Raw genomic sequence first — 23,709 nt, 5'->3', positions numbered from 1 at the left:
CCAAAACTTGAGGGTAATCTCGGGTGCTTCGAAAGATTAAGCAGATCCTGCTCTACATGTGGCACCCGTTGTGTTGCTCATGTTATTACAAACGTTATAAAAAGTTTAATTCGGTAGGTCACATTTGTAGTGAAAAGGTAAGTGAATTGTAGGTACGACATAAGGAACATATCCGATACCATCTGTAAAATGGTTATTCCATAACTGTCAAGCAATTCATGATGACGTCCGTAAAACTTATAAAGAAATGATTTCAACTTCACTATTCGGAACTCTTGGTTTAATTGCTTCCTTATGAACAGCAACCATCTATCAAGGAAATCATGATAGGAAAAACAAGCCCGGAGAACCAGTTGGGAGATATAAACTTCGAATGCAGGCGCTGATGAAATGTTGCTTCATAGAAATGTTGCTTCATAGAAATGGAAAGTTCACAATTAGGAAGCTGAGATCATTTGTTTTGTCGATAAGTTTTATTTTCCAACCCAACCTCATTGTCAATTTCTAGATGTAAGTCAAGATATGAGACAGACTTGACTGTATCTGTTGTATCCATTATTTCTAGTTCGATGGGATAGATGCGTTCAACATAGTCATCAAAATTTTATTTAGTGAGAGAACATCATATCTATAGTGGAAAGTAAAGTTAAAGGATATTGCTAAATTCTTTTGTTTGGATTTAAAGTCTTGTGTATTTCTAACACATCAAAACATGGTTTTGAGGATGGATACTTTCAGAGAGAAAATTTCAACCAGTATTGGTAGCACCAAATGGTTGTAAATAGTCTCTGAAATGTCAGGTTTAATTTAGGACGTAAGAAAAACAAGTACTAGTGAATATGTCATACTTTTATGTAATTCAAACATACATAAACACAAGCTAGCGCATGGATGCTATTCAGATATAATTGAACTATGGCGGTATGACTGTATACATTAAATAAAAGCATTCTTCAAAGATACAAGGGTAAATATTATGCACGCAAGACGCGAGTTTCGTCTACAAAAGACATTTCTGTTAAAATGATTCTCTAAATACAAATGAAAGTTGACTATAAAATGACAATGAGAGTAACCTTATGTCGATCATTTATTGTGACTACATTGTCCTTTTTTATAATATAAACAAAAAAGTGTTCTTTTTAAAATTCATGTTTTGTTATACCGTAAATAAACTCATCATAGATACCTGGATTTTTTTGTATTTGCGCCAGACTCATCAGTGACTCTCGAACAAAAATGTCAAAAGCCAAATACGAAGTTGAAGAGCATTGCGGACCAAACATTCCTAAAAGATTTACCAAATATAACTGAGATAATCTATTCCTGATGTAGAAAAGCCTTAGTATTTCATGGTGGAAATAATTATTGTAAACATTTAATTTATAATGTCCATATCAATGATAAATCGTGTCGACACAGATGTGCTGACTATTTGGCTGGTGATACTCTAGGTGACTATCAACTCCACCAGACTGAGTAATGCTCTTTGTTAATATTGTAAACGAATTTTACCTGGAACCTTATATTCAAAATTAATCTGAAAAAGTACTAGTTAAAATATATATGTGCTCAGACAGTTTAAGACTTCATGAATATTAAATGATCTTAAACTGTGGACTATTTCAAATTTTAAATAAACTGCTACACAAAATTAATATCTTTTTTTTTTAAATCTTTCATGTAATATGCCTCATACTTAAACAGTATTAAAGTAACTCCACCTATTCATATATAAAAGGTAAAGATTTTCTCTCGAGAATTATTAATATTGACCATTACCAGATCGATATCCATTCGTACTTTATTTAAATGTCACATGTCATACTTAAAAATAAACTAAAAAGTACACACCAAAGGTAAACAATTAACAAAGCACATAAACAAAAAAAAAATAATTGAAGGTGATTTTAGTTTATTGAATTGTTTCCCTGTCTATATTTATCAAAGATACTAGGGATTTTGTTAATAGCAAAATAAATATACCTATTGTGAAATTTAAAAGCAACGATTTGTCGTCGTGTAATAGACGTGTATTATACATATTGATCATTGCCAGCGTGGATACCGTTACATGTTTAAAATGACGGACATCTAAAAATAGAACAAGAAATAGTATATATATATAAAGAATACAAAAATTAACTTAACCATTAATTGTGTGTAAGCAAAGAAATCTTAATAATGTTTTTGTTTGACTGGTTTATAACTGTATTGCAGTATTTCGGTAGGTTTATTATAATTTTTAAATATTAACATTTGTGTATCACAATACTATAAGTTATCATAAATTATTCATCTAATATAATAGCAAATTTGGTCTTAATTAATCCAAACTTTGGAATATAAATGAGCTGACTTATTGCTATCGTTCACTGTAATGTACGGGTGAATTTTTAGTATGCATATTAAAAGAAAATAAAAAAATATGCATACAAAGTTAACGTCATAAGACAAATCGTGTAAAACAGTTACTAGTATACTAAAAGATTAGCTGTGAAAAAAGAAAAGCACGCAGTACATAAAAAGGGGAACTAGTTTTTTGTGATTATTATATGAAAACACATGCTAAAACTTTAATGATTAATTTAGCGTAAAATGGATTTTATACTTCAATATATATATAATGAACACATAAGAAGAGATGGGGGAGGGGGGGGGGGTTACTCCGTATACTTTTAAAAACTGTTAAGTTGATGTATTAATTGTTTATTTTGTAAAGACAACACCGTTTGATTACTTTAAATTCAAATTGTGGCGTGAATTTTCAATGGGATTGATAGTGAACTAACGAACAAGTCAGATTATAAAACATGCTATTTCAGGATTTGTTAAAATGCAAATTCAATGAATGTGAGTTTTAGATAATTCATGAATCACAATAAGAAAAATATGACAAACTGAATTGATATAGATATTATCCAACCATATAACAGTAGACGAAAATATATTTCACTTGAGTTCGCAGAATACAATATTAATTACGTTTCCGATTATAGGTTTCATGAACAAGAAATGCAAATTGCTCATCATAGGACTAGATAATGCAGGAAAATCAACCCTTCTATCGAAGATAAAAGATGGGCGTCTTGTGCAACATCCACCGACAAATCAACCATGTAAGTTGAATATATATACACAGTATTGCTTAGGATGATTCTGTCATTTTGTTATGTTTTTGTGTAATTACACCAAACATAAAATTCGATATTGTAAAGTTCAGGACAATGCTACCTGTTAGCTGTACAACTTTCATATACACTGAGAGTTCATTGGAAAAAACGGTTATGAAAAATAATGTTGTATTCATTTACTTAAAGTGTGATTCCAAAGCTTTCATTGGTTACCTGTCGAGTCTAAGGAAGACTCAGGGTAGATACTTTGGTAACCTTGTGTACTTTATTTTTCTGTTTTAACACGAACACATACGGTTATGTAGATATAAAAAGTCAAATGTCAGGCCAAACATTCATCAATACAGTCCAAGTTAACATACTAAATATCAATAAAATTAAATGCAACTAATTTAAAATGATTTTAACACAACATATTTAAAAAAACATCAGAAAAGACTTATTCAAGATAAACTTTAATAATAATTAATAGGATATACCAATGATGCAGAAGTAACTGTAGATCAGCATACGAAATTAAAAAATGAGCAAAACCAATATCACAAAGCATGCTGTAAAAGGTTCAGTCGACCATACGGTATGGGTTTTCGCCATTGTTGAAGGCCTTACTGTTGTCTAGTATTCTAAGATCAACTTATTTGAACTTTGGTGGAAATGAGTCTCATTGGCAATCATACCACATCACCTTACTATTTTTTTTTATATCAGATAGTGCAAATATAGTTCTAACCATTCAAACGATAAAAACTAACGGTTCGACCTATGTTCAAAACATACAGCCACAAACAATAGCCACTAACTACAGACTTATATCTTAAGATATGCATCTCTAAAATATAACATTGCTTCGATTAGACCGTCTTAATCTTCTTGCATGATATATGTTTTTCAATTTATTTATAATAGGGTCAGAAGAGCTTATGGTGGGTAAAGTGACTTTCCAAGCATACGATTTAGGAGGACATGCATCAGGTAATTACAACACAGTAAAACCATTATCATTATCAAATAAAAACCATTGAAAACATACATATATTTACAGGCATCTGAATCTAGAATTGGTTTATGTATTTAAGGATTGAAGGTTTAAGGAAGAAGAAAGAAAACGATAGAGCTAAATCACCAGAGTTGCCAAAATGAATACTCAAATTTCAGATATATATGAATCAGATGTCAAATAAAAAAGCCTGTTTAATAAAAAAGCGTTTTCTCTTTCTATCGCTATACTGGGCAATTATAATACTTTTTAAATGTTCAACATTGAGTAGTTGCTAATAATAGTCTTATATAATTGTGGTATTTATTTAAACAGCACGACGAGTTTGGAGGACATATTTTCCAGCAGTTGATGGTATAGTGTTTATAGTTGACGGTTGTGACATTGAAAGACTTCCTGAGGCTAGAGCAGAAATAACTGTAAGTTATCTAATGCTGAAACACATTAAAAACCCAGCGAAAAAAAAATCAGTGAGATGAATAATATTACCACATACAATCCCGTGTTAATAAAGAACTAAAATGCTTACAATAATTAACAATCTAACATTTTAAACTTGATCTGACTTTTTCTGAAACATATCAAAAAGAATTTGTATCTTTTCACATAGCATAGAGGGTCCTAAGAAACTGTTGTTACAGTAGAGGCCATTAGACATAACACAGGAAGACGAGAACCTGTTGTTAAGTGGTTGTCGAATGCTGATGTAAATGATTAGTGTTTCACGTTTCTCGTTTTTCCTATAGATAAGACCGTTGTTTTTTTTTTCAGTTTAAATTGTTTTACACCGGTTTTTTCTGGACCCCTTATACCTTGCTGTTCGATGTGAGAAGAGGCTCTGTGTTGAAGACCGTACTTTGACATATAATCGTTTACTTTTTACACGTTATGACTTGGATGGAGAGCTATCTCTTGGCTCTCGTACTAAATCTTCTTATTTCTTTATAAAACTCTGTTTGCCGATTTTCCAAAACTCGTACATTAAAAGAAGAGAGAAAAAATCGGAGGAAATTGCATGATTTTCAGTCGACGTTAGGCCGAGTCAACTGATAGATTTAGTTAGTAATTGTGGATATTCATTATAAATAATGAGTGTATGAACATTGGAAATACATTTTAAATGTTTTATGATATTTTATGAGCGTTTGAATCCGCCAAAACAGGAATGATTTAACGAGAACATTTATAATTAATGTAGAAAAATAGTTAATTATTATAATCATGATAATCAAGTTAACTTTTTATTCAGGGTATTCTAACAGATGAAATGGTGTCCGATGTACCGATCCTTATACTTGGTAATAAAATAGACAAACGTGGTTGCTATGGTAAAGAACAACTTATCCAAGAGCTTGGAATAAATATGTACTTATCAGAAAACGTAAGTTTGAGTTTGATATAACAGTAAGGATGATAAAACAGACAGAAAAAAATAGGTGTCTTCACGTTTTTTTGTGATCTGTCATTGACGTACATTAGGTTTCTTATTTATATTCGTGGGGTGCCAATTTTCGAGGATTTGGTGGATGGGCAGGGAAAGCATTAAAAAGACCCATCATAGAAATAAAGGCAACAGTAGTATACCGCTGGTCAAACTCATAAATCCATGGACAAAAAACAAAATCGGGGTAACAAACTAAAACTGAGGAAAACGTATTAAATATAAGAGGAGAACAACGACACAACACTACAATGTAACACACACAGAAACGGACCAAGCATAGAAATTAGGATTAAAATTTTATATTTGCGCCAGACATGCGTTCCGTCTACAAATGACTCATCAGTGACGCTCGATTAAAAAAAAGTTTAAAAGGTCAAATAAAGCACAAAGTTGAAGAGCGTGAGGATCAAAAATTCTTCATATGGCAAAATTTGGGGTAATTTGCTAATTTGCATAGCGGCAATTTAGCCTTTTCATGATGGCAGTCATTACAATAGGATTATATAAGCCCCTTAGATAAAAATGCCAATATGCCAATACTTATGTCGAATGAACAATTTGTTCGCATATAGGTGAATTGTACATGTTTTAGGCTTCTGTCCGTGTACAAATGAACATTGCCTACTCTGAAATCTTTCGGCCTTTTTAGTTTAAAAATCGTAAGCGTAACCATAGTATAATTGCTATATAAGATCAAATAAAATGACGGAAAATCGTAAAATAGCAAGATTCAGAACAGAAATACATATGCAAGAAGATATTGTTCATGATTTGTTCGCATCTAAGGAAACACCTTGTAGGTTTAATTTTTAAAGTAAAATAACTTTTAACTTACATGCTTTCTTAAGTTTTCGGCCAAATTCTTGTAAAAATATGATGATTTCAATCTTCCTATTTCTTAAAAAGTCAAATTTGAAGCATTTTCCCTTAGAATTACACAGAATTTTTATAAATATCCACCAAAGGGAGTTTTGAAGATACATTAGTTTTAGACACACGACGGAAAAGGACTGGATTATCCGTAAAACTAAAATACATTATATTTTTAATCTTTAGCTAAGGGAAGTAATTTGATCAAAAGGGACAAAGTCACATAGTGCAAATCATTTGAATAAAGTACCTTTGATTTTGCCATATGAGTAAAAGTTATGCCAAATATAGTTTACTTTAAAAATACTCAACTACAGCATACATTTTTTAAAACTTATCCTTGTCTCATCTAAGTTCTGTCTAGTGAAGCAAATAAATTCGCAAATTCTCCATTCAGGTAAATACAGAAGATAAATCCAGCACCACCAGACCATGTACCTTAGTAATGAGTAGTGTTGTACAACAGATTGGATATGGTGATGGCTTTAGATGGATGGCCAAACATATACAGGAAAATGATCGAACTAACTGATCAGACCATGTACCTTAATAATGTTGTTCAACATATTGGATATGGTGATGGCTTAAGACGGATGGCCAAACATATACAAGACAACTATCGAACTAAATGACAGGACACAGATATTACATACTGTTTCCGACAACCATTTGTTCAGAATCCATGATCATAAAAATGTATATTTTATCATTATTTATCATCCTCATTTGTATATATGTATTGTTGATTCATGAAATCGTATTATTTATTTGTTAACTTTTTACACTATTGTATTTATTTTTATCTGTTTTGTTGGTAATGAAAAATAAATATGGTATATATATTTTGTTTTAATATTGTTTCAATCTAGTTGTTACATGTAGCGTTTAAAGAAGTTGCACACAAATGTTTAGAACGGAATATGAACCAACTTATTGTTGGTATGCTACCTAATAATCCTTTATGTCTCCATTAATGACCTGATGCCATTTATGCAGATGAGACAACTCTCCACAAGAGACCAAATGACACAGAAATTAACAACTATATGTCACCGTATGGCCTTATGTCGTTACTACAATTCCGTTCCCTTTTCACGAATGTGACCTATCGAATTAATGAATTCGTTTTTTTGTTTTTCACTGTTGGCATACGTTGTCTTACTCCTGTTGAAATGCATTGAGATGTTATATTAGTAAAAGGAATCATGATATAGAGCGTAGATGTAAGTTTAAGAATGCACGATTGAAGAATAAAAGATATATTCAAGACGACAAGCATATAAATGTAAACAAATGTCAATAGAATTTAAAAAAAAAATGACAAGCTAGGGTGTTCTGACAAACCAAATGATGTCCTATTTACTGTTTTTAACTCACCTGACCAGAAAGACCATGTGACCGTTTCTCATTACTTGCCGTTCGTCGTCTGTAGTCGTCCGTCAAATTTAACAAAGATTATCTCCTCCGAAACTACTGAGCCAAATTTGACAAATCTAAGTCACAATTATCAGTGGTGTATATGGGAAGCTGTACATGCACCTTTGACCTTGTGAGTAATCTCATGTGTTAAAAGTTCTTGCTATTTAAGTGAAATAATTCAAAAAATGAGTGAATTGAGTCTCCAAAACACATTTTATGATAAAATTGTCTTGAAATAGGACTCTGCCATGAATATTCAGTTGACAGAACAAGCCATACTAAAAAAGGGGGGGGGGGCTTTTTCTCTTTATTTCTTATATTCTGCTATGATAGAACATTTTCCTAGGAAATACTTAAATAAATAGTTATAATTAGATGAATTTATTTTTAATGCTGTAACAACAAATTATTTACTAAAAGAGACGCCTTTTATGTCCCTCTTTGGAACGCGGCGTAAATTTAATTTTTACGTCAGGACTTATTGAAACCTCCTTGGAGACAGTAAACTTTTATATGGTTTGTTCATTCCGCTAAAATGCTTCAATTACTCATTTCTCATAACATTTCTACCATAACTGAGTGAAAGGTACCCCATTACTTTTATTTTTTGGCCTGAAAATTTGAAATTTTGAGGAAATGAGAGATATAAATTAACCAAATAAAGGCAACAGTAGTATACCGCTGTTCAAACTCATAAATCCATGGACAAAAAACAAAATCGGGGTAACAAACTAAAACTGACGGAAACGCATAAATATAAGAGGAGAACAACGACACAACACTACAATGTAACTAACACACACAGAAACGGACCAAGCATCAGACAAAATCCCACGAGAATAACAAATATAACATCAAAACCAAATACATGAATTTGGGATAGACAAGTACCGTGACACGTCTTATCGCAATGTCAATTTACACTCAAAAATAAGAGAAAACAAACGACGCAACGTTAAATTGTAACACACACAGAAACGAACTATAATATAACAATGGCCATATTCCTGACTTGGTACAGGACATTTTTAAAAAATGGTGGGTTGAACCTGGTTTTGTGGCATGCCAAACCTCGCACTTTAATGGCAATGTTAAATATAACATAGAAATGACAACATAATGTTACAGGACTACAATACAAATAAATAGGAAAACGTATTAGACAAAGAAACACATGATTTATAATGAATAACAAAAAGCATCAGGTTTAAAATTTAATACGCCAAAAACGCGCCTCGTCCACACAAGACTCACCAGTGACGCCCAGATATAAAAGATCGAAAGCGAAAAAAAGTACAAAGTTGTACAGCACTGAAGATCAAAAGTTGAAAAAGGTTGTGTCAAATACAGCTAAGTTTGTATGCTTGGGATAAGAACATCCTAATTATTTAGAACAATTAATGCTATTGCAAACAGTAAATTTTATCAAATGAATATAACAGATATACATAATGAAACTGAAGTATTAACTCATTACATAAAACAAACACGAATACATAATGAATGACCAACACAGAATAGACACACCCGACTCAGTCCAGGCCTCAACGCAGTAAATTATGAAAATGACGTCACATACGACGGTGAAAAGGCATTAAAAATTACGTCACATACGATGGTGAAAAGGCATTAAAAATTTGAACATATGAAATTTCTGAAACAACAGAAAAATTACGTCACATATGAAAAACTATATCTCAAAAGTAAGATAGAATTAGGATTGATTAAAGATTAAAATAGAACAAAAGAGACCTTATAAAGAAAACAAAGAGGTCCATTAGTGGTATTTATCTTCCAAAAATCATCTTGTGTATCATATTCAACTGTCTGTAGGCAGATAAGATAGATATTTGATCATTTATTGGTCCACACTCTATTCTATCTTGATGCGGCTTGGTTTGGATTTGTCGAAGAAATTTTGCTCGAATCGCTGTAGATGTCGTCTTTCATTATACTAGATTTTTCTCAAACTATTGAACTGCTTATGACAAAACTTAACAGAAATGCTTGAAATAACTAGTATTACAAAGGAAAAAAGTCACATTCAGTTTATTGAACAAAAATGTCTTCTTTAGGTGTAATACCACCAAATCATGGTACGTCACATCCGGTTGTATACGAAAGTAGGTCGAAAAAAAAAATATTCCCTTGAATTTGACAGTTGTAGGTAATTAATCCTACATTTAATTGCAGTAAACCCATTTCTGTGTCATAAACATATGTTTTGGGTATTTCAAAACACTATTTTTTTTTTATTTGGGATTTCTATAGAAAATTTTGTAATCTTGAGGTTACATGGTGACTAAACCTTGTACACAGATAAAATAAGGGGAGAAATTTAATTGGTTAACTTCCAATGATGGTTATTTTCTTATATGCAATGAAATGTTATGTGATTTTTTTTCTATAGAACTGAACAGGATAAAACTTTACTCATGCCAAGTATTTCTTTATCAGTGTACAAGGTTTAGTCACCATGTAACCTCAAGATTACAAAATTTTCTATAGAAATCCCAAATAAAAAATAATAGTGTTTTGAAATACCCAAGACATATGTTTATGACACAGAAATGGTTTTACTGCAATTAAATGTAGGATTAATTACCTACAACTGTCAAATTCAAGGGAATATTTTTTTCGACCTACTTTCGTATACAACCGGATGTGACGTACCATGATTTGGTGGTATTACACCTATATAGTTGAAATACTGTGTCCGATGACCCCGCTTGGCAACAAACATAACCGTCATGGCAAAAAATAGAGAATAGGGGTGAAATATATCGTTTGTCCATTATCTTGAAAACCACTACAGACAGAGGAAATCTGACAAATGTTAAAATGTTTTAAATGATGAGATGCCAGGTTTAATTTAGGACGTAAGAAAAACTAGTACTAGTGAATATATCATACTTTTATGTAATTCAAACATACATAAACACAAGCTAGCGCATGGATGCTATTCAGATATAATTAAACTATGGCGGTAACATGGGTTAAAAAATAGATGATCCATAAGTAAATCTAAATTGCAGACTGTATACATTAAATAAAAGCATTCTTCAAAGATACAAGGGTAAATATTATGCACGCAAGACGCGAGTTTCGTCTACAAAAGACGTTTGTTGTTGAAATGATTCTCTAAATACAAATGACAGTTGACTTTATAAAATGACAATAAGAGTAACCTTATGTCGATCATTTATTGTGGTTACATTGTCCGTTTTACAATATAAACAAAAAAATATTCTTTTTAAAATTCATGTTTTGGTATACCGTAAATAAACTCATCATAGATACCTGGATTTTTTTGTAATTGCGCCAGACTCATCAGTGACTCTCGAATAAAAATGTCAAAAAGCCAAATACGAAGTTAAAGGGCATTGCGGACCAAACATTCCTAAAAGATTTGCCAAATAATGGTGATATAATCTATTCCTGATGTAGAAAAGCCTTAGTATTTCATGGTGGAAATGTTAATTATTGTAAACAGTTAATTTATAATTATGTCCATATCAATGATAAATGATGTGCTGACTATTGGGCTGGTTATACTCTAGTTGAATTAAAACTCCACTAGTAATGCTCTTTGTTAATATTGTAAACGAATTTTACCTTGAACCTATATTCAAAATTAATCTGAAAAAGTTAAAATAAATATGTGCTCAGACAGTTTAAGACTTCATGAATATTAAATGATCTTGAATTGTGGACTATTTCAAATTTTAGATAAACTATTAAACAAAATTAATAACTTTTTTTTAAAAATCTTTCATGTAATATGTCTCATACTTAAACAGTATTCAAGTAACTCCACCTATTCATATATAAAAGGTAAAGATTTTCTGTCCAGAATTATTAATATTGACCATTACTAGATTGATATCCATTCATACTATATTTAAATGTCACATGTCATACTTAAAAATAGACTAAAAATACACACCAAAGGTAAACAATTATGTATTTAGTATAACATGGAACATCAAAATGATTTTGTTTGATTGGTTTACGAGTATACTGCAGTATTTTGGTATGTATTTAAATTATCTTAGATTATATTATGGCCTTTCATTATTAGTTTTTGTTTTGTTTTTTTGTCAATAGTCTGGAAATTGGATTCCGTCACCTTACCTCATTTTGCCAAATGTTATGAAACTGATACACAATACTTATTACCAACAATCAAATTTCAAATTTGGGTGTCATCACCCTCACCATTCTTGAGTTATGTCCCTTCATAAATGAAATAAATAAAATGCTGAATTTAACATTTCCGCACTTGCTCGAACTTTGCTTTGTCACAACCAAATGTGCTGAAACTGGTGCATAATTCTTACTACCGCCAAACATGAATAAAGTATAATTTGGATTGCGTAACTTTCACTGTTATTTTTTTTTGTCCCTTTGTAAATGGTAAAAAATATGAGTTTGCCCTTTTCTCACTCTTACTTTTCTTTGAATCAACCAAATGTAATCAAATTGATATAAAATGGTTTTTACAATCAAACACTGATTAAGTTCGAATTTGGATGGCATCAATTACATTGTTCTTGTGTTACGTTCCTTTTTAAAAGGATAACTACCTATAAGATATTGACTCTTCTATATTAACAAGGTGGGGCATCTTTGTCCAATGGATACATTCTTATTTTATTTTGTCAAATAAGATATGAGGTTTATATTGTTTACCGCAATTTTTGTAAGGGATTGAAACTTTGAAAATAAATGAGCTGGCAAACAATTTATATTAATTCAACCATGAATTGATATATTAATATTATTATTTTAAACAATGAAACAATCAATAATGCCTGACCTTACAATTGAATATACAAAATCACATTTATTAACTTTACCATTACAGGGTTTATCAACAAGAAATACAACTTGCTTATTCTAGGACTTCATAACGCAGGTAAATCTACTCTCCTGAGTCAGCTGAGTCAGCTGAAGGATGGTCGTCTAGTTCAACATACACCAACAAACTACACTTACCCCTGTAAGTTTACATATATAAGTAGTGTTCCACTTTTTCTGTCAATCAGCGATTTGGGTGATATAAAAGAAAACCAGACACTGTGGATTCATTTGTTTTCGTGGGTACCAATTTTCGTGGATAAGGGAAAACTTGGATGTTCGTGGATATTTAATTTCGTGGTTTTGATGCAGTCTTCCTATAAGCCCATAGCAAATTTGTCATTCGTGGAACATTTAATTTCGTGGTTTACCTGTAACCACGAAACCCACGAAAATTGGTATCCAACGAAAATTAATGAATCCACAGCATACAAAATGATAGAGTGGATTTCAAAACTGAAGATCTGATCAAGATAAAACATATTTGTATAGTTCGCGTTTGGTGTGATTCATACGTAATTAAAGAATTGACTTGTCCTCTTATCTTAGGGTAAATGCATATTTCTATTTTATTCTGTTGAGTAACATTGTTAAAGAGTACTTAGGCCACACCAATTTAATTTCTTGTTCTACGGATTTTTGGACTCCAAAATTTGGGGCGAGCGAGCGATTTGAAAATTTTAATAAAAAAATATTTAATTTGAAAATTTTTGAGGCGAAGCTTGAAAAGTAAAGGCGAGCGATTATAATTTTTTTTTGTAAACATAAAATAGTAGGTTTTGACAATATTAAAACTTGATTTATCACTTGTACTTTGACATTTCTTTAATTTCTGCAGTATTTTTTCCCTGTTCACCAAGAAATAATTAAATCTGGTCTATGTATGTGTAACTGACAATTAGACAATTCTCAATCAAAGTCATAATCAGTTTTGGGGCAACCCCTTAATGTTATAAATATCCCTTTTACATGTTTTATGAAGGATCAATATAAAATATAATATATTTGTTTGTACAAAAGGGCTCATATTTTCTCAAAGAACTATATATCTATCTGGTATTAAATGGTCAAAACATGTCCAAGAATTTTTGTAATATTCCTGGACTTTAACCATGTTAACACATTTACTTTAACAGTTTAATATTATTCAAAATAAGTGGACCCCTCTTTTAGAAAAAGTTGTTTAACATATGATGTAACTTTCCTTTTTTTGAGTACAAAATTCTAAGTTTTCAAAGGTTTTGTATAGAAGAACTATACAAATCCTTGGTATTTCTATTTTCTTTTCGACATCAGTAAAATGACCCCTTGTCTGAGGGAGGGTTGTTCTCAACCTGATAATAACAAACACAGGTCAAAGTACGGCCTTTTACACAGGGCTTTGATACAGACCAAACAGCAAGCTAAAAAGGACCCCAAAATTATTAGCGTACACAATTCGAACAGGAAAACCAACGATCTAATTTATATATCCGAACCGGAAAATACCAATGAACCACATCAACAAATGATAAGGCAACAACCATTTTCTTATCTGGGGGTGGGGGGGGGGCCTGGGATTTTTTATTATGTTCATAATTTTTTTTTCAGAACCTTCCTCCGATAAATGGATAAATGCTCTTATGGAAAGCAAAAAATTTTTTCTCATAATGTGGAACAGAAATACATTTTTTTTTCTCAAAACCATAAAATTTACATAAAATTCATTTTAATTTTTTAATTGATGTAAAATGTAAAGTGCATGGCTCTGTCTGTATCCTGGCATTGGCTGTTGTCTCTGTTGTTTTTTTAGCCCACTTTCTACATTATGATATTCTCTGAGTCTGTCATACAGGTACCACAGTCCTTGAATTTTAATACTGCAATTGAAGTGGCCACCATTGCCATATGTAATGGCAAAGAGTGAGTAGCTCCAAATTATAAACATCCACTGTTTCCAACTATGATAATTGACATTCCATTGAAAAAAGAGGTAGAAAGAACGATACAGAATGATACAAAGGAAAATACTACCGGTATACAAGTCTGTGTCATACACAATCAGGGCTACTTTAAAAGACTGTTTTAATATGATACCATATCTATCCCTGTTATAAAATGACCATATCATGTTTATAATAGTTGCTGTTTTAAGTATGTCTTAATGTAGTAGCATACATGCGGGAGATTTGGAATGCTTTTAAATATTTCTGGATCAAACACTATTACAGGAAATTACAAAAAGTAATAAGGTATAAATATAAGTCTTAGCTTAATCTGTAGACTGGACAGATGTTTATAATCTGCTGTTCCACTGTCTCAACTGTTGTTATTTTCACTATTCTCAAATTCAGCAGTGCAAATTTTTTTTTTCAAGCAGGTGACAGCATAATTTTTTTTTCAGCTACAGTGCAAAACATAATTTTTTTTTCGTTCAGCTAGGCCATCAAAATATTTTTTTCAAAAAAATCCCAGGCCCCCCCCCCCCCCCCCCCCCCCCCCCCCCAGATAAGAAAATGGTTGTTGCCTAACTGCTGAACGACAGGCCACTGAATCAATCAGGACAGGTGCATAAACATGCAGCGGCTATGGATAGTTTGTTTCGCCAGCATACAATATAATTGCAGTTGAAGGCAAATCCTTCAGAAGTTCTTTGTACTTTATTCTAACAACGAACATTTTTTTGATAGGGAATATAAGTAAGGGGGAAAGAAACCAATTTTTTGTTCTTTACAGGTATTCCCGCTGTTATAAATTTACATCGGAACACTCTCACTTTTGAAAAATAGGTTTCATGCTAAAACAAATATTCTCACAGATATTTACACAGTGTTGTGGGGTGCTTTTATGTTTAAAATCGTTATATACAGGTTAGACTGTGATTTTAAAAACAAATGTTGATATCTTTTTATAATATTTACAAAAAAAAAACGGTGCGGGAAATGGACATGATTACATTTCCGGATGCGGGAAGCGGGAATATAAAAAAAATAAAAATATTCTGTTTTGAAAAAAATAGGTGCGGGCGGGTCCGTCGAACAGGAGTCAAATTGGTGTGGCCTTATATTGTTAATATGGAATTACATTACACAATACACGTGTTTTCAATGTCAATGTGAAGGAATATTTAAAACATTGACAGAAGCACAACTTGTATGGAGCACAAACATAATGAATTATTAAAAAATTACGACCCCGCCGAGGTAGAGAGGACATTATGTTTTAGCCTTTTCTGCCTGTACATCCTTCCGTATGTCCCAATATTAGTTTAAGTTCTCTAACTAAAGTTTGCCTCGATCAAATGTAACGAAACTTGTACAGAATGCTTATAACCACCAAACACACATAAAGTTCGAATATGAGTGGCGTTTCAGTTATTTAGATCCCGAATACACTCATGAACTGTCATACAAAAGAACTCGATCCACTTTAATTGAAATAAGAAAGAAGACCTGTAAAACAGTACAAAAAAGGTTGATAATGATAAGAGAGGCTGGATTTTTCAGACGGTTGCTTTCTAGTTTGAAATTGTGCCCTTGATGATTACATAATAAACTTATTATATAAAACATTAGAAGGATAACAGGAATCACCAATAATATTCGACAGTACATCAGATTAAATAAAACATGATCAAAATAGTGTGTTATGTAATTCGCCGTTTCAGAATCTAATGCATTATGGTTTATACAAGGAAAAGCGTACACCACAACGTTGTGATTAGTTAAAAACGTTCTAAACAATTGAAAGGCAACCAATGACGTAACGTTATATTCATTTTGGTGTAACAACAATGAGATTAACCATAGTCCTCTAGTTTCTGAAAAAGACGAATTCATTTTGTAGGTTATGAAGAGTTTACAATTGGTAACGTGACATTCAAAGGGTATGAAGTAGGAGCACATATAGGTAGTTATAACCCAAATAAATCTTATGTGGGGTCTAAGATAACAGGAAGGTTAAACCAATCCTAATCAACTAGTAGCAACCGCCGTGTAGCTAATGGAAAGTGAAAATAGGGTGATACGTAGCGTTCGATGAAGAAAAGAGGACATGATTGTAGCTACGAAATTATACGATCACAAGCGGAAGATAAATGGATGGTTGTTTTACGTTTAGTGGCAATTATGATGCATATTCAGGACGGAACATAAATATAAACTATTAACGCTGCTATGAACTAGCAGAGAGACAACGTATACTAAAGAGACATTCAAACTTATAAGTCGAAAATAAACTGACAACGCCATGGCAAAAAAGAAAAAAAAGAAAAGACAAATAACAGTATAAGATCAGTATAAGAACTCAGTACAAGAGTAAACATTTATTATAGTACACAATAGACTGATCAACACGAACCCCATTAATAACCGTGCATGATATAGGGTGATCTGGATGGTTGAGCAGTTCCTGCTCCACATTTGGCACCTATCGTGTTTCTCCGTTATCGGAGAAGCAGCTAATCTTTGGTTTAACCCTCGATAATATGCTATCAAAGCGAGACTGCTACCACGAGACCACCAAGATGGTTAAGAGGCGAAAGATACCAAGACCATATTAAAAACAAACAAATAGGACGAAAGTCAATGACAAACCATGGCAAAAAAATAAGATAACGAAAAGACGAAAATGTTTACAAGCACTACATAAAAAACGTAAGACTGAGCAAAAACGAAAACCCCGCAAAACGGAAGGTCGATTTCAGGTACTCTGGAATAGAAATCAGATCATGTGACACTAGTCGCACGCCATCGTGTTGCGATGATGTAAACAAGCGGACACATTCGTGGTCATCGGTGATAGGTTTTTTCCAGACAACTGAAACGAAAAATAAAATGTTTAAGCACAAAAGTATTTCATGCCCCCATATTGGCTGAGGCGGCATTAAGTATTACCCTTGTCCGTATGTCCTTCCGTACGTCCCATAATTAATTTTTGCTGTTTTAATATAGTTTGCCTTAACCAAATAATATGAAACTTATACACAATGCTAATTACCACAAAACACAGATCAAGTTCGAATCTTGGTGGCGTCACTTTTACCGTTCTAGAGTTTTGTCCCTCCACAAATGGAAATTTTGTTGTCTTTTTTTTTTGGTTTCCGTTCTTTAACTTAAGCTTATCTCAGCTAAATGTTATGAAATCTATACACAGGCTTTTAACCACAAATCACTGATCAAGTTAAAATTTTGGTGGCGTCACGTATACCGTTCTAGAGTTATGCCCCTCTACAAATGAAATATTGCTGAATTTTTTGTTTCCGTTCTCTATTTTTAGTTTGCCTAAACGAAGTGTAATGAAACTTATACACAATGTTAATTACCACAAAACACAAACCAAAATTTCGATTTTGGTGGTGTCACTTTCACCGTTCTAGAGTTATGCCCTCTCAAAATAGAAAAAATGCAAAATTTTTCGTTTCCGTTCTCGAACTTAAGTTTGCCTCAACTTAGTGTTATGAAACGTATACCTAATGCCTGTTACAACAAAACTCAGATCAAGTACAAATGTGGGTATCGTCATTTTACAGATTTTGAGTCTGTTCCTTTATAACATTATATGCAAGCGGGGGCATCATATGTGTTCCCTTTAAACACATTCTCCGTTTGTTTATCATTGCATTTTGTAATTTTGTAACTGCACAGTAAATATCAGCCTTTTCTTTGATGGATTAAATTGGTAACTTCTTACTTTTTTTAAATTTAATTTTGTTATTGAGTAGACGAAATAAACCTGCTAAAACAAATTATTTATTCATGAACAGTCAATTCTTGTGATCCAAGAATTAGAACAGCATTAAGTTTGTTTAGAAGAGACATCCCAGCAGCTGAAGGTATAGTGTTCGTTGTTGATGCTTCAAACTCTCAGTCACTACCACAGGCTAGACAAGAATTAAATGTAAGTAATAAAATACTTTATCATATGTATGACAAATAAATTCCACACTACTAGCTCCATGGCAAAAATTTAAAATAAGCAACGTAATACTACTTGTAGCACATGGAAAACAAGGTTGCTGACTTGGTAATATATTCGTAATATTAAAATTTAAACACAATAAAAATAAAGACTTTATTCATTTAAAATCTAGAATATCGACTGTCTTCAAACAATAAAGGCAGAACACGAAGATTCATAAGAATTGCCCTTTTTGGTTATTGGTGTCGTGCGGTTAAAGTGCCCCACGTAACTCTCAATATTTCACATAACTATTTTCAAATAAATGTATTTTGTGTAAAATCTGTCCTAGACAAATTTGAATCTTTTGTCAAGGCTTTAATGAATTTATTCTAGTACAACTGTACAACTAAAGTCAAGTGTTGTAACATTAAAAGTATCTACTGTAGTGCACCAGACTCATCCTTTTGAAAATATTTGTCCCGTCAATCAATGATAATGAGGGCCAAATAAATATGTTGAAGAGATGACAAAATCACAAAAGTCAAACAGTTAAGACAAACATTGACAAAAAATCATGAGCTATGCATCGGAAAGAAACATTCCTAAATTCAAAATAACTTAAGACTAATGTAATGTTATTCAGAATATCCTAACAGATGAAAATGTGTCTGATGTACCGATTCTAGTTCTTGGTAACAAAACAGACAACAGAGGTTGCTATGGAAAAGAACAACTTACCAAGGAGCTTGGAATCGACAAATATTTATCTAATAATGTAAGTTCTCGTATCGATGATAATGAAAACAAGATTATGAAAGGAATCGATATCATTATTAAAATGTTAATTAACTATGGATAGTATGAAAAAATGATGTTTTCGGCTATTTCAAATTCATAAACTATGATACTGTTAAAAGTGTATTATATCTCCAGCAAAGTGTACCCTGGACGTTTTAGAAATTATGTAGAGACTTTTGTTGTTTATTTACAAATATTTGGCAAATTGATCGCTATGATTCAGATTTTACCGAAAGAAGATAATTCTAAATACTTTATACAGATATAAGAAGATGTGGAATAAGTCCCAATGACAACTCTCAGTCTAAGTCACAATTTGTAAAAGCAAATCATTATAGGTCAAAGTACGGTCATTAACACTTAGCCTTGAGTCACACCGAATAGCAAGCAAGAAAGGACCCCAAAAATGACTTATTACAAATTTAGGTCAAAAACCTAAAACAAACGGACAAAACAAACCTCTATACGTTATGAGTCTGATCACTCTGCATACCTAATTTTACTTTGGCATAGTACCAGTGTATATAAAGTGCGAATCCAGCTAGTTCATTTTTACTGTTATATGCGGGTATGTCTATTGTAGAATAAAGGATCATGGGAAAACTGTATTTGTTTATGTTTTGAAAATATCAAGTTAAGTGATTTGAAGATAAGTTTTAACATATTTTCATTGTGATATGTCTTTATAATATACAAACATAGCATTAAAGTTCAAATAAGTGTTATAAAAGCATCATAATATAGCATATCGATTATTGAAAGCGATCCATTTTAGCTATAGATGCGATGAATTATCACTGTTAGTGCAGTCATTATTAATGTAGAATTTTCAAAGATGCGAGGAATTTTTATTGTAGAATTATGTGATAAATGCACTTGCAACAAACGAAAAAACTTAGTTGATGACTTTAGGATTTATGATACATGTATTTTCAAATTGAAATACAAACTCCTCATTCATTCTTCATCAAATATATAGCTTTTCAAACTTGTAACAAAAGCGATTCTCAAAATGAAAAATTCATTTCCGCGAATGGATACTACCGCAGAGGTAAAACCATACACATTTGGGTTATTGTACACGAAATGATTGCTACAATTAATTTTTGTTGATTTTAGACCCTTTGGAACTCTATGTGGGCTGTTTCAGCAACTAGACAAAAAATCCCCAAACTAGATACACAGTTAGATTCAGCATGTCAACGAATCCCAAATATCTATATTAAAGGACTTTTGTCTTTAAATTTGGACCCCTCAAAATTGAAAAAGGGACCAAAAATATAAAAAAAATGCATGCATCGGATACATTTGTTATTGAAGGCATGGCTGTAACAATAGGATTGATATACACAAATATCTTATTCTGGGGGTCTCATTGGGGGGGGGGGGGGGGGGGGGGTTCTGATCCCGGATCCCGCTTACTGTTTTGGCAGTTCCCGTATTCCGCTTATTGTTTTGGCTGATTCCTGTGTCCCGCTAGACTTCATTTCTCGTTTTTCACGACACAATCATTTGACTTTCACCTGTCACGCTTGCAAAAAATCGGCAATCCGGCGTCACGCTTATACCAAAATGCGACCCACTATTTTACTCTATTCTGAATCATATTAAGCCCATTATACATATATTAAAAATGTAGTGTGGATTTTTTTATACCTTTTTATCCCGTCTCGTTTCGTTTTTGAGCCATATATAGATGTCGTATGTGACAATGAGACAACTCTCCATCCGAGTCACAATTTATAAAAGTAGACCATTATACGTAAACATACGGTCTTCAACATGGAGTCTTGGCTCACACCGAACAGCAAGTTATAAATGGCGCCAGTGTAAAACCTTTTAAACGGGAAAACAAAGATTCAATCTATATCAAGATGTACGTAATTAGTGGTGAAGTGTCATGGAAATGGATAAAAAAAAATAAGGATAAAGATCCCTATACGCTTTATAAGAAACTAAATGGAATACATTTGAAATAAATGTTATTTCTATTGAATTTATTAGAGTGTTTTAAAACCAAACTTTCCTCCGTAAGTTAAATTTTATCAAATCTTTCTCTTACTTTATCTATTGTTTGAGCAAGTCGGCTAAATTAAGGCCTTACAGCTAATTTCATAATGCATGCAAAGCAAAACTTTGGTTGGCTTGCTTGCTTTGTTTGTTTAATGGTTTATACAAACTTTGTAAATAAGATTGACATTTTTAAACAATATGATTAGGCATATGATAGTTTAACCTGTATTTTTAATATTTGAATTAAATTGGGTGTTATCATAACGATTATCCAATAAAAGAAAAACAAGCAAGTCAACTAAAGTCTTGCTCTACATGCTTAAAGAAATGAGCTGTAATAGATAAAAAAATAAATAAAAAATTATACAGTGAAAATGCACCGCATATACAGTACTAATGATTCGCTCCACAGTAAAAATGAAAGAATAGTATCATTATTCGACAGTAAACATGACTAGCATTACGAAATCATCATAGTGGAATTTAGTTAAATATGAAGAAACTGAATGACAAAACATATTCTACGTTATACAACTTTATTAATTGTATTAAAATGTATATTTTGTACTGCAACAACATCTTACCTGTTAGTTATAAAGCACCTGCACGATCTGTTCGTGAAATGTCATAAATATTCACCTATTTTGGTATATATTTCAAAGCTGGATGGCTTTAGGCGCGATAAAACCCCGCTCGCATCTCTTACTTTGTTTTATTAGTATTATGTATTTCTGAACATATACATTTTAACTAATTTTCTTCATTTTCTTCGAAAGTAAAAAAAAGTTCGTCTGTTTATTTATCATTCTACATTAGACATTTATGGCATATACAGTAAAAATGATATTTTAGGATCCGCACTTTACATACACTGTAGTACATTGTGTAATGAAGTAAATAGTTATTTGTAACATAACCTTTCTTAGAAATCGTTCTCTTGCATTATGGTACTTGTAAACGTTAGATACCAACAGTACAACAAAAATGTTTCAACTAATTCAAGTATATTTACTCTTACAATTAGCTGTGTCTCAATCTTACCTGTTCAGTAAATGGCCGTAACAATTTTTTTTTAAAGGAAAATACAGAGGACGAATTCAGCATCAGACCATGTACCTTAGTAATGAGTAGTCTTTTACACCAAACAGGATATGGTGATGGTTTGAAATGGATGGCAACACAAATCAATAAAAAAAATTGAAAAAGTAACAATTCCACCACAGTAACAGGGGCCTCGGTTACCGATTCTATGTAGTTCATCTAGTGTACCAATATCACGTGACACTGACATGACAGCTGCGTCCTGTACCAATATCACATGACACTGACATGGCAGTTGTGTCTGATTAAAACATTAATTTACTAGGATCGTCGGCTATTCTATCGAAAGTTTGTTGTTCTTTCCGGGCACACTGGCTTCCTCCACCAATAAAAACTGACCGAAAGTGGCGTTAAAAACCTACGATCAATCAATTCATCAATCCTATATATATTTTCATTTCTTCATACATCATGATCATAAATCTTTATCATTTAGTTATCTGTTTATTCACACAATAGAATTATTTGTTACTGTCATTTATTTTGTATACATTGTTTTTATTTGCTTTATATATCTGTTATGCTTGGTCCGTTTCTGTGTGTGTTACATTGTAGTGTTGTGTCGTTGTTCTCCTCTTATATTTAATACGTTTTCCTCAGTTTTAGTTTGTTACCCCGATTTTGTTTTTTGTCCATGGATTTATGAGTTTGAAAAGCGGTATACTACTGTTGCCTTTATTTGCTACTGAAGAATAAATGTTTATGACTTTAAGCGTTTCTTTATATTACTAGTAGTTGTATTGAAAGGTTTGTGTTTAAATAATTCCATTTTAATAAGAACTAACAGCTAGATCTCGACAAAGCCGTTATATAGATGGCTTAATTCAAATTGTGGTCACTTTATAGTGGTCTAATAAATATTGCTTACATGAGCTCCATTTGAACTTTGATGGATAGTTGTCTCATTGGCAATCATACCACATCTCCTTATTTTGATAACGTATTTTGCTCAAATCCTGTGTGTTCTGTGTCTTGTAGTGCCATTAAGGTTTTGTCTAGATTTGAGAGATGCACCCCTGTAATTATTTGAATGATAAAATCTCCAAATAGTGTGTTCATTAAAAGTCTCCAAATATTTTAACTTGATAGTAAAAATAACATGTTATAATAGTCCACATAACACACGCGTAATAGGAAGAAAGACACCAGTTGATTTTCTTTATTTTTATTTGATAGGTGTTTTTCATGTTTGA

The 23,709-nt window shown here is 32.1% G+C and overlaps 2 protein-coding genes across 3 annotated transcripts; both read left to right on the top strand.

Moving 5' to 3' along the window:
• Positions 1 to 2,086: 2,086 nt before the first annotated feature.
• On the top strand, positions 2,087 to 7,287 carry LOC143048051 (small COPII coat GTPase SAR1-like). The gene is made up of 6 exons (XM_076221486.1): positions 2,087 to 2,227; positions 3,000 to 3,119; positions 4,041 to 4,106; positions 4,447 to 4,550; positions 5,381 to 5,512; positions 6,843 to 7,287. The coding sequence occupies exons 1-6, from the start codon at positions 2,185 to 2,187 to the stop codon at positions 6,975 to 6,977; spliced, it is 600 nt and encodes a 199-aa protein (XP_076077601.1). The 5' UTR covers positions 2,087 to 2,184; the 3' UTR covers positions 6,978 to 7,287.
• A 4,517-nt stretch (positions 7,288 to 11,804) lies between these two features.
• On the top strand, positions 11,805 to 23,228 carry LOC143048050 (small COPII coat GTPase SAR1-like). 2 transcript variants are annotated; one of them, XM_076221484.1, is made up of 6 exons: positions 11,805 to 11,897; positions 12,732 to 12,866; positions 16,550 to 16,612; positions 18,468 to 18,601; positions 19,248 to 19,379; positions 22,494 to 23,228. In XM_076221484.1, exons 1-6 carry the CDS (start codon positions 11,855 to 11,857, stop codon positions 22,614 to 22,616), a joined length of 630 nt encoding a protein of 209 aa, XP_076077599.1. In that variant the 5' UTR covers positions 11,805 to 11,854; the 3' UTR covers positions 22,617 to 23,228. The 2 variants fall into 2 exon arrangements, with proteins under 2 accessions (XP_076077599.1, XP_076077600.1); XM_076221485.1 differs by lacking the exon at positions 16,550 to 16,612.
• Positions 23,229 to 23,709: the final 481 nt, after the last annotated feature.

Source organism: Mytilus galloprovincialis, chromosome 10 (assembly GCF_965363235.1).
Source record: "Mytilus galloprovincialis chromosome 10, xbMytGall1.hap1.1, whole genome shotgun sequence".
In the NCBI taxonomy this organism is placed as follows: Eukaryota; Metazoa; Mollusca; class Bivalvia; order Mytilida; family Mytilidae; genus Mytilus; species Mytilus galloprovincialis.
The sequence above is the reverse complement of the archived record's forward strand: the minus strand, read 5'-3'. Positions and strand labels throughout refer to the sequence as shown.

Bases quoted from the DNA above. Each gene is read 5' to 3' on its own strand.
- LOC143048051 (XM_076221486.1), top strand. From the start codon at position 2,185: ATGTTTTTGTTTGACTGGTTTATAACTGTATTGCAGTATTTCG. The intron at 2,228-2,999 runs GTAGGTTTATTA...TTCCGATTATAG, and splicing joins AACTGTATTGCAGTATTTCG to GTTTCATGAACAAGAAATGC. The intron at 4,107-4,446 runs GTAATTACAACA...TTATTTAAACAG, and splicing joins TTTAGGAGGACATGCATCAG to CACGACGAGTTTGGAGGACA.
- LOC143048050 (XM_076221484.1), top strand. From the start codon at position 11,855: ATGATTTTGTTTGATTGGTTTACGAGTATACTGCAGTATTTTG. The intron at 16,613-18,467 runs GTAGTTATAACC...ATTCATGAACAG, and splicing joins TGAAGTAGGAGCACATATAG to TCAATTCTTGTGATCCAAGA. The intron at 18,602-19,247 runs GTAAGTAATAAA...AATGTTATTCAG, and splicing joins AGGCTAGACAAGAATTAAAT to AATATCCTAACAGATGAAAA.